The 11,592-nt window shown below is 38.0% G+C and overlaps 1 protein-coding gene across 1 annotated transcript; it reads left to right on the forward strand.

The window, feature by feature from the left end:
* Positions 1-605: 605 nt before the first annotated feature.
* On the forward strand, positions 606-9,544 carry LOC139309949 (vomeronasal type-2 receptor 26-like). The gene is made up of 6 exons (XM_070934129.1): positions 606-814; positions 1,707-2,043; positions 3,882-4,676; positions 5,711-5,923; positions 8,159-8,285; positions 8,634-9,544. Exons 1-6 carry the CDS (start codon positions 606-608, stop codon positions 9,542-9,544), a joined length of 2,592 nt encoding a protein of 863 aa, XP_070790230.1.
* The last annotated feature ends 2,048 nt before the right edge of the window (positions 9,545-11,592 follow it).

Consider the following 11,592-nt stretch of genomic DNA (forward strand, 5'->3'; position numbering starts at 1 on the left):
TAAGTTAACCCCTGATGTTCCATATATACATTATTTACACATTAGAGAATAAGGCATTTACATCTGACATATTCTATGCTACGCTACGCTACGCTACGCTACTCTATTCTATTCTAATTCTATTCATCCAGCATAACTTTTTAGACATGTCCAGACAGGAAGGAACACAATTAGTACAGAACAGTGCCCTAGAGGTATATCTGTGATTTTTCACATCAACTTTTCCCTCTACACATAGAGCTTGTAAGCTGCTTCTCACTGTAATTATCACCATCCTAGTCTTTGAGATCTTCTAAGCTACTTCTCCAGTGATTGCCTTTGATATAAACATCAGACTGAAGCAACATGTAAGGGCTCTTGCATCAGAAGAGGATAAATATCTCAGGTCATACTCTGTGTGGCCGAAGTTTGAGAAAAGGTATAGACTGTGCTCTTGAATGTATTTTTCTCTCCTTCCCAGATGAAGCTTAGTTTATCTATGTTTAAATCAGGAAACCTATTAGCATTTCCATTGAAAGTGTTTTTGAGAGTGCTTTGAGTTCTTCTAACACTTCTAATTCTTCTTCTTTTGAAGCAGGAAGGTAATTGATTCAGCTCTATGAATTATGGGCCTCCTGTTTCTGCTTTTGATGCTGCTGGTGTCCCAGCCAGTCTCTGGGAAGTTCAGAATGAAGTGCCCACTAACTTTAGAGAACCAGGATGGGAAAAATCCATGGGGCTATTACAAGTCAGGAGACCATCTCATTAGTATGGTAACTACTATAACAAAAATATCACATACAATGTTGGCATTCAACATAGTTCCTTCTAGTCAGTCTTCCTCGTAAGTCAATAAATGTGATGGGTTTATTGCAATAAATGTTAGAATTTGAAGTTCTAACACTCCCCTTCTCATTTCATTTACTTCTATATTGCAGAACAAATCTGATTTCTTGAATCGTTTTGGTTTCCATGGGTTCCTTTTTTTGTCTTATTTTGTGGAAGAGACACAAATCCAAAGTTGGGGCAGAAAGAAAACCCCCATCAAATCCTAAATTCATCACTTCAATACTGACTTTTGTTTAAAATAATTATTGAAATTACTATAGTTTCCTCTATCCAGCCTATTTTTATAATGACACATTATTGAATGTCTGATCCTAATAGAAATAAAGGATTACGTCTTTGTAGAGTTGTTTTTCTGTGTTACTTGTGAAACAACATCCTCTTTTAATATTTTAATGATTGAATTATTTTGAATCCTACATTTTGAAAAAAATGAAAACCAGCACTACTAAAAATAATGATGTATTTGTGACTTTTAACCTCTCTAGCTCATCTTCTGAACACTAATAAAAAAATAAATAGTGGCAAGTGACTGTCATTTGTCTTCTTCTTCTTTTTTTAATTTGATTTATATGCCGCCCTTCTCCGGAGACTCAGGGCGGCGTACAATGCGCTAAGCAATAGCTTTCATACTTTTGTATATTTATACAAAGTCAGCTTATTGCCCCCACAACTGGGTCCTCAATTTACCTACCTTAGAAAGGATGGAAGGCTGAGTCAACCTTGAGCCTGGCAAGATTCGAACCTGCAGAAATTGCAGGCAGCTGTGTTAATAACAGGGTGCTTTAGACCACTGTACTACCAAGGCTTCCATTTTGGATCAGCATTGGCTTAAACCTCAGTAGGTTTTTGGAGGCAAACAGGATTAAATTGAAAAAAAGAATCTTATTTGATGATAATGATAATAACATGAACATTTTTTACACTAGTTTACGTTTTGATAAGTCAAGAATTCTACGCTTGATTTTCATAATTCAAATGGTCAACAAGAAGCCTCAGCTCTTGCAAAATCTCACACTGGGCTACAACATCCATGACAACTATCTGAACACACTTCGCACTTCAGATGTTTTGTTAGACATACTCTCCACTGGCGAAGCCAATCTTCCTAACTACAGCTGTGGGAAGCAGGACAAACATTTGGCTCTTCTTGATGAAACTGACCGGGACATCTCCATCCAGATGTCAACATTAGTAGATATTTACAAAATCCCTCAGGTTTGTATTTGTGTTTAGCTATAGGTAACGTGAGTGAGTTGTGGTGGGTGAATGATAAGTTCAACTATACTCTCTTTAGAATTCAAGAACTGCTTTTCACCATGGCTATTGTAGTTGTCATGGCTAAAGACTGGCATCCATAGCATAGAGGCTGCAAGGATCAAATAACCATATCCTTGCATAACACCATCCGCACTGATTTTGGGGATTTCTGCTGCACACTTGTGAAAATGAGGAGAGGCTGTGTGTCCAATCAAAAGTTCCTTGTACAAAAGGAAGATGCAACAGTGATGGGAAATTCATTTGTTTTTTAATTACGGGGCCAAATTTATATATATATCTGTTTAATAGTATTTTAATGTTTGTAGTCTATGTTTTTATTTGGCTGTACACTGCCCTGAGTCCTCAGGGACAAGGGCGGTATATAAATTTGATATAAAATAAAAATAAAATAAATAAATATTTTTGTATACTTTCTTAGTCAAAAGAATGATATTTGAAATGGTGAGCAAATTGCAGATTCATAAGAATCTAACTGGGTTATCTCTACAATTAATCAAACACATACGGCTTATGGACTCATAGGGCCCGCTAGCATTACCATATTTTTCGGAGTATAAGATGCATCTGAGTATAAGATACAGCTTAGTTTTTGGGGAGGAAAATAGTGGGGGGGGAATCTGCCTACCAGGTATTCATCTGGCTAGCGTCCTTAGTCTGGTCAGCTTCAGTATATTAGTTTGCTGGTATTTTATTCTCTGCTTGGGGATAAAAAACAGCTTCTAAGACACAGCTGAGAGGAAGCAGCAATGAGAAAAGTAGGCAAAGCATGGGAGATCGCTTCACTCGACTAGCGCCTAGTTAGGGCTGAAAAAAAACTTCTAAAGAACAGCTGAGAGTCGGAGCAAAGCATGGAGATCCCTTCACTTGCTAGCACCTCGTTGAAGCACAGTGGAGAGTCAAGGGAGCAGGCAAAGCTGGCCAGCTCTCTCGCTAGTGCCTCGTTAGCACTGAAAAAAAGCTTCAAAAAAGCTACATTCAGAGTATAAGATGCACCCAAATTTTCAGCCTTTTTTGGGGGTGGGGAAAGGTGCATTTCATACTCTGAAAAATACGGCAATTAACCAACTTAATTTAAAAAATATATAAGCAAATTAATCACCATATCAACATTTTTTTTATCTAATCTGTTCATGGTCAACCTGGAATGTAGTTTCTGAAGTATTAAAAAAATATCCTTACTGGTGGGATGCCCTATTGACAGATTCATTATACACATAAATAACACCTGCCATATCCAGTATTTCCTATCTCTATAAAAGTGAATAAAAAGGATCACAGCAATAACCTGCCTGTTCACCTAAAAGATATTCTGATTAAAATATATGCCAGGCTCTTCTTGATTAGAGTTGAGAAATGATAGGTAAATGTGGATAGCTTGCAGAATAACAAGAAAAAGACTTCTTGATCAATAGAGTTGATCCTCTATTGACAATTGCTTTTTTTAAAAAAAAAAATCATCTAATTATAAAATATATCAGTCAGGGGAAACATAGTTTTGCTGAATGTATAGATCTCAGTGCAGCTCTTGGTACAATTAACAGAGAAATATTATGGAGGAAATTGATTGCTCTTAAAATGGAACTGAGGGTATTGGCCCTGATCAAAACCCTTTCCAGGAGCACTTTTATATATTACATCTTGATATGGCTTAATGATTAATCAGCAATAGGTTATTCTAATATGTACATCAGAACAATGTTGGATTCATTGAAATGTAATATTTGGGATTTGATAGGACCCCAAATATGACTCAACATTTGTCATTGCTTTTTCAGATGAGTTATGGATTTCTTTCAGAGGCTCTGAGTGATAAAAATCAATTCCCATTTTTCTACCCAACGCTCCCCAAAAAAGGTTTCCACTACCCAGGAATTGTCCAACTGCTCCTCCATTTCAGATGGATCTTGATTGGTCTCTTTGTTTCAGACACAGAAAATGGAGAGAACTTCATGAGGACTTTTACTCCTATGCTTGTAGGGAGTTATATTTGTGTTGTGATATCACAACGATTCTCAACAACTACAGATACAGCAGCCCTCAGGGATGCCATCTCTAAATGGAAACAAGTCAATGTCTTTGTTCACTTCATAGAATATGTTTCCCCTTTGGAGAGAATTATTCCTTTCCACTTAATACTTGAAGGTTTACCAGGACCAATAGAAGGGAAACTTTGGATCATGACATTCTTGGGAACATATCAAATAAAAAAGAACAGACATTTAAAATATGTTCATAGTATTTGGACCTTTTCTTTTCAGGGGAAAAAAAGACCAAAATATTACATCTTTGAACCCTATTTCTTTACAGATCCTAAGTTTGAAGATCAGTCTTTTCACTGTTCTTTTTCAAAGCACATCTTTTCTGTCAAAGGCCGGAGAAGATGCACCCAGAAAGCACCACTGGAGACCCAACTGAAAAGAAACAAGATCTGGGTTCAAAATGACCACCATCTTTACAGTATTGTTAAGACTCTTGTCCATGCCTTGAATGCTGCCTATTCCTCCAGATCCAGCAGGAGATGGAAGAAGGAGAAAGACGGTTTGAGGGCTTTGAGGATGAAGCCATGGCAGGTAAGGGGACCTTACAAGAATGCATCAAGCTTAGTTCCTTTGAAAAAGAACCCAAAGAAGAAGGAGGGGAACCTTATTAACTTACTTGTGTTACAAAAAGGACAACAGGTTTGACCCAATCTCATCTTCCAAAAGTGGGCACCATGACAGATTAATTTTGATATTAAACAATGATTTAAAAAAGGATGTATACATTTTTAAATAAATTCCTGTACATATGGATCTGTCATTAGTATTGCAGAATTCATAAATCCGAAGGAGATCCTGAGATCGTCTAGTCCAGGAATCCCAGTTAAAGTTTTTCTGACTGTTGGTCTTTGAATTAAGACAATCAGTGAAAGGGAGTCTGAACTTCTCTGCTTGACTGGCTCAGTTCTAAAACTATGTTTCCATTTAGGATGTTTGTCCTATCACTCATCCAGAATCTCTGTTTGTGTAACTGAATTCATTTCTCCATGTCCAACACTCTGGAGTAACTTTGAACAGATCTTCAGCTTCTTGTAAAATCCTTCAGTTGTCTTCCCTAACTTCTCAGGCTGTAAAAAGTGTTGGTGGGAGATGTGGACTTTCAGACTTTTAAGATTCTCTTAACCTGCTTTTACAATAAGTAAAATTAGCTCACTTAATCATATTTACATCTGATTTACCTGGGAGAATATTAGCCTGATAAATATCTTCCTGACAAATCCATGCCTTTTGATACTTGTTGCTTTCAAGAAATTTATGGACATTCTTTTTGTTTGTTTGTTCAATTTATTTGTGACCGGCTATAGAATGTTCCCTAAAATTGATAAATTTTGTCAATTTTATTTCTTCAATATATATTGACATATTTTGTCAATATATGATCAACAATTTTTTTGCTGAATCTTTGTTTTTCATTTTTAAGGATAGTGGTAAAGCTTATTCTCCCAATTCAGTATATTTGCAAATTAGACAATCGTAGAAAAAAAAAGATTCAAATGAAAAAAGACAACATTGGTTAAGTAACTAAGTTTACTGCTTTTTAAAATTCTTGGATGTTTCCATTCTAGTTTCATTCCTTTTTGGAGAATAATGAGTTTTGCAATATTTCCCTGTTGAAACTGTACATGGACCAAAATGGAGATTTGGCAGCTGATCTGAATTTAAAGGGCTTGGTGGTTCTCTCCAAAAATGATCCTATTGAAGAGCAATTGGGGAGTTTTGAAAGGCAGAGACTTATTATTAACAAAGATGCTGTTTCACGGCTAAAATTGCTCAACAAGGTGGGATAATTATTGTTGTGTTTTCTCTATTTGTCAAAGCCTTTGGACCTATTTCAAGTGGGCTGAGTCTAGTCACCAAGGTGGATGATCTTCACTGAGAACTAAATGTGGGAGTATAATACTTATAGCAATCTTAGTCTGCTTGGAAGGATTCAGTACTATTGATCAAGGTCCAACATGGGATTTTTTTCTTTGTATCCCATTTGTAATAGGTATCTGCTTAAAATGGTAAGAATAGAATAGAGTAGAGTAGAGTAGAGTAGAGTAGAGTAGAGTAGAGTAGAGTAGAGTAGAGTAGAGTAGAGTACAGTAGAGTAGAGTACAGTAGAATAGAATAGAATAGAATAGAATAGAATAGAATAGAATAGAATAGAATAGAATAGAATAGAATAGAATAGAATAGAATAGAATTCTTTATTGGCCAAGTATGATTGGACACACAAGGAATTTGTCTTTGGTGCATATGCTCTCAGTGTACATAAGGAGAATAAAATACATTCATCAAGAATAAAAAGATACAACACTTGGTGATAGTCAATTTTACTAATAAGCTATCAAATTGTACTAAGAAACAAGTAAAAACAATATAAATTGAAAGATACAAGCAATATGGTTATATATAATAAGTGGGAAGAGATATATACTAGTGAGGAAGAGAAGAATAATAGTAATACAGTCTTAGTAAATTATTTGACAGTGTTGAGGGAATTAGTTGTTAAGCAGAGTGATGGCATTCAGGAAAAAAACTGTTCTTGTGTCTAGTTGTTCTGGTGTGCAGTGCTCTATAGCGTCGTTTTGAGGGTAGAAATTGAAACAATTTATGTCCAGGATGTGATTCCCATAACCTAAAGTCATCCTTGCCCAAGATTAGCAAAGAGAGAGAGAGAGAGAGAGAGAGAGAGAGAGAGAGAGAGAGAGAGAGAGAGAGAGAGAGAGGACAATTTGGTTGTGCAATGCCCAGGTTTTCACCAAGGAAAATCCCATCCAAGAGCATCTAATGAATTTTGAAAGACAGAGTCTTATCATCAACAAATATTCTCTATCATGGCCAAAGTTGATCAATAAGTTGGGGCAAATATTTGTGTCTTTTTCTTTCAAAGCCTGAGAATCCATTTCAAGTGGTTGAAGCGTAGTCCAAAAATTGGGGTAACCTTCACTGAGAATTGAACATGTGGAGAAAACCTTTATAATTTTCTTAGATAGATAGGAACACTTCAGTTCTATTGACCAATGTATCCTTCAGATATTGGACATTGTTGTAAGCTGATACAGCTATAGCTAAAATGTGATACTCTTCTTTCAGACACATATGGCCATTTGGCTCCCTTCTGCAATTTACAATATCCAAAAAACTGCTGAGAAACAATGTCAAATGCTGGAGATTTTGCACTAATAGCCTCAAATTCACTTTTCCTTGTCCTGATATGGTAAAGAAGGCAATTCTCTGGACCATGGCTTGAGTTTTGGAATGACTCTAGTAAAATTGAACTAAGACTCGATGCAGGGTCTTTTGGTCCCAGTGGGAAAAAGTTTTAGAATTAGGATTCACCTTGTTATGGTTTGAAATAGGAGGTCCATAGTCAGTGATAATCTTAAACAGCCCAGACTTAGTTATCCATACCTCTCTTTCACCCCGCTGGGATAGTGCAATAGGCCTTCTGCTCCTAATGAAGAGATCCAAGGCTTTCAGTTCATGAGAAAGCCACTGGTTGTTACTGAATGAGCTGTGGTAGCACAGAGGTTAGAGTGCTACTTCTACTGCAGGCTACTTCTGCTGACTGCCGGCTGACTGCAATTTGGCAGTTCAAATCTCACTAGACTCAAGGTTGACTCAGCCTTCCATCCTTCCGAGGTGGGTAAAATGAGGACCCAAATTGTTGGGGGCAATAAGTTGACTCTATAAACTGCTTAGAGAGGGCTGTAAAGCACTGTAAAGCAGTATATATGTCTAAGTGCTATTGCTATTAATGCTTAAATCTTTTCTGAATTCCATTCCTCCGGACTTTATTAAGTACAAAAATCATTTACTGCAGTGAGTTATTCCAAGGGAGGAAGTAAATGAAGAATCTGTCAGTAGATATTTCTCCTACATTTGTTTCAAATTAGTCAGAGATTTCCTATTTACCTGAACGGAAGCCCAGCAAATATTTTACAAATGTTCATGTCCACCTCCATTTTCCATGGATGTTTAGTCCTAACACACTTTTCTTTGGCACTCCTTGTTTTTCTCCTTAGTCTCTGCCCCTATCCAAATGTGTGGAAATTTGTCGTCCTGGATTTGTCAAGCAGGCTCAGGAAGGAGAGCCAGTTTGCTGCTATGACTGTGTTCCTTGTCCAGAGGGGACCATCTCCACTCAAGAAGGTGGGTGAGACTAAAGAAAAGGGAAGGCCTTGTGAAAGTGGATTAATCCAGAGAATTTCCATGGAAGTGGAAGATAAAAGACAGATTGAAACTCAATTGTGTGTGTGTATATAATTTATATTTGCTGATAAAGAAATAAAGAGAGACTAGTATAAATCTATTTCAAGCTATTTAGCTCTCATCAGCTAGCCATACCCTTACTCGGATATTCATTTCTTCTTTCTATGGAAATACTAAGAAATGAATCTTGAAAAATATTCATGGTATTAATTATTGTCCCTAGAAAGTATAATTTTGAATGGTAAAAGGGTAGAATATTAAATAAATATTGCTTGTGGGTTTTTACAGATACAGAAAAATGCACCAAGTGCCCAGATGATCAATATCCAAATGAGGACCGAGTCCAGTGTATCCCCAAAGTTATAACCTTCCTGTCTTATGAAGAACATCTGGGGATCATTCTTGTCTCTTTTGCCCTACTCTTTTTCCTAACCACAAGTCTGGTTTTAATCATATTCATTAAATACCTAGAAACTCCCATTGTCAAAGCCAACAACCGGGACCTCTCTTACATCCTCCTGGTCTCCCTCCTGTTTTGCTTCTTGTCTCCTTTTCTCTTCATTGGTCAACCAAAGAAAGCCACCTGCCTTCTCCGACAAACAGTTTTCAGCATTATCTTCTCAGTTGGCATTTCTTCTCTCTTGGCCAAAACAATTACTGTGGTGCTGGCTTTCTTGGCCACAAAACCAGGAAACCAAGTGAAGAGATGGTTGGGGAAGAGTTTGGCCAACTCCATCATCCTTTCTTGTTCTACTGTCCAAATTATCATCTGTTCCATTTGGCTGGGAGTTTTTCTCCCATTCCCTGACTCTGACTTCCACTCCCAGCCTGGACTAATCATTCTGCAATGCAATGAAGGATCCGTTGTCATGTTCTACATCACCCTCAGCTATCTGGGCTTCCTGGCTGCCATTTGCTTCATTGTGGCTTTCCTGGCCAGGAATCTCCCTGGCGCCTTCAATGAAGCAAAACTGATCACCTTCAGCATGCTGGTCTTCTGCAGTGTCTGGGTGACTTTTGTCCCCACTTACTTAAGTACCAAAGGAAAATACATGGTGGCTGTGCAGATCTTCTCCATCCTGGCTTCCAGTGCTGGTCTGCTGGCCTGTATCTTCATTCCCAAGTGCTACATAATTATTCTGAGGCCAGATCTGAATACAAAGGAGCAGCTTACAACCAGAAGAAATGTAGAAATGTGAGACAGGAGAATGTCAACTGTCAACATGTTCCTAAACCTAGAAAATGATCCAAATTGCTCTCAAGTGTGTAGTCAACTACAAAGGTGGCCTCTTGAATGATTGTATGGAGGCACTTTATGTGTTCAAACAATGAAGGTCAATGAGAGAGCTATCCAATCAGTACCTTATTACACTCCTACCCTGGACAGCAAAGAATTGAATGAATAGGATTGGGACCTGCACACAACCCAATTTTCCCCCATTGGAAACGGCAAATGAAGCTGATGTATTACCCTAGTAATCCACTTTTGGTGGTGGGTGAAAAAGGAAAAAAAAAAAAAAACAGAAGTGTAGAGGGTTTTTTTTGTTTTGTTTTGTTTTGTTTACGATGCTTCAAATCCAGCATAAAATCCCAGCTAGCTGTAGTGATCCAGAGTTTGCCATGAGTGGGTGCTTTCATGACCTGAAACACTTTCTGCATAAGGAATACTCCATGTATAAAGGAACCTGCCTCTCCAAAATAAATAAAAACATTGTCTTGCTTCCACTTGAAGAATTTTTGTATATCAATATGTGCATTTATGGCAACCACAGAGATGGTTTGTGACAAAACCACACATATTTCATTCCTTATCAGCAGGGAAGTGAAGGTTCTCATGAACATCGTCAGTGTCTGGAGCAACAAGTCCAATTAAAGTCCATCTGAAATGGTGGAGGAGTCTCACAAACCCCAAATACTGAGTTTCTACTGAAGGGACAGTCCAATGGAAAAAGAGGAATCAAGTTTTACCACTTAGCACATGCAAAGCAAAAGTAAAACTGATCTGAAAAGGAAAGAGAGAGATTAAGTTTTCCTATTTGGTCAGATTAGGGCCAAAACATTAACTGAGTGTGAAAATGTTTTTCTTCTTGGGAAAAGGAAGCCCAATTTTTGAAAAAAAAGAAAGTTTTATATGGAAGCTGTTTCCCTTGTCAATTCATAAGCTCTAAAGCAGGAATCTCACTTTCAGAGGTCATTTCTCCACTAATGTTTGAGACTTCTGGAATCATCCGACAGGCACTGTGCCCAAGGTGGACTGGGCTTTTACCACCTTGACAATGGCCAGTTGAGGCTTTGAAGATGCTTTCATTAAGGGGGAAATGACCACAAGTAATTGTCATGGGTCACCAATCAGCATTGAAAAGTTAGACTGTTGACTTTTAACTCATCTATCTCAAATTTAGAATGCACACAAGCACCTGAGGGAGTTTGTAGGTAGCCAACATAATTGAAATCTGGATGGAGATGTCCGTGACAGCCCCTTCAAGAAGAGCCAGGACGCTTCTCTGCCTTCTACAGTGGTAGTTGGGAATGTTGGCCTCTCCAGTTGAAAGCAGGTCCAGCAGAGCATCCGAAGTCATTTTCACATCAAAATAGCTATCCTGGACTTCCGGTTTGCTGCTTGTCCCCGCTGGACGCTCCTTCGGGATCGTCGAACCCACTGCCTGTAAGAGCCGCCTTTTTCAGCGGAATGGCGGCTCGAAAAAAACTCCGTTTCCATTAGGAAACGGAGATAGAGCCGGCTGGGGTGGGTAGAGTCCTCTGCCTAATCCCAAAAGTTTTTTATTTACTTTTGGGAGGGAGCGGAAGAGACTCCCCGTATCCCCAGCCGATGCTCCGGGCTCTGGGAAATCTCTGCTACACGCAGAGCTAGGGGGCAAAAGCAAGCCTGTAAATCTGTCAAATAAATTAATTAAAGAAGATATGAGTTGGACCTCTGATCCTGAAGCGCAAGTATTCTTTTTATTCTATTTTGCCTAAGAAGTGAAGTGAAGGGAAAAAAAAAAGTTTTTTTTTTAAAATGGCGATTGCTGCTGCGGCTTGAAGAGAGGCTGAAAGGGAAACTCCCTCCATTTTCAATTACAAAGTAGCGGAATGAATACTTTTGGCTGTAACTGAGGCAAAATCTCACTCTCACTTCTGTTTTTTTTTTTTCTTTTTTTTCTTCTCTTTGAGGATCTGATATTGATCTTGGTTGGGAAAAAGTTTTTTTTTCTCTCTTTTCCAGTAAATTTTGTCTGCGTGGAAA

Source organism: Pituophis catenifer, unplaced genomic scaffold (assembly GCF_029215685.1).
Source record: "Pituophis catenifer annectens isolate HBS135680 unplaced genomic scaffold, rPitCat1.0.hap2 SCAF_2, whole genome shotgun sequence".
NCBI classification, from domain to species: Eukaryota; Metazoa; Chordata; class Lepidosauria; order Squamata; family Colubridae; genus Pituophis; species Pituophis catenifer.

Coding starts and splice junctions, on each gene's coding strand:
- LOC139309949 (XM_070934129.1), top strand. CDS start 606: ATGGGCCTCCTGTTTCTGCTTTTGATGCTGCTGGTGTCCCAGCCAGTC. Junction 5,924..8,158: donor GGCTAAAATTGCTCAACAAG/GTGGGATAATTA, acceptor TTTTCTCCTTAG/TCTCTGCCCCTATCCAAATG. Junction 8,286..8,633: donor GACCATCTCCACTCAAGAAG/GTGGGTGAGACT, acceptor GGGTTTTTACAG/ATACAGAAAAATGCACCAAG.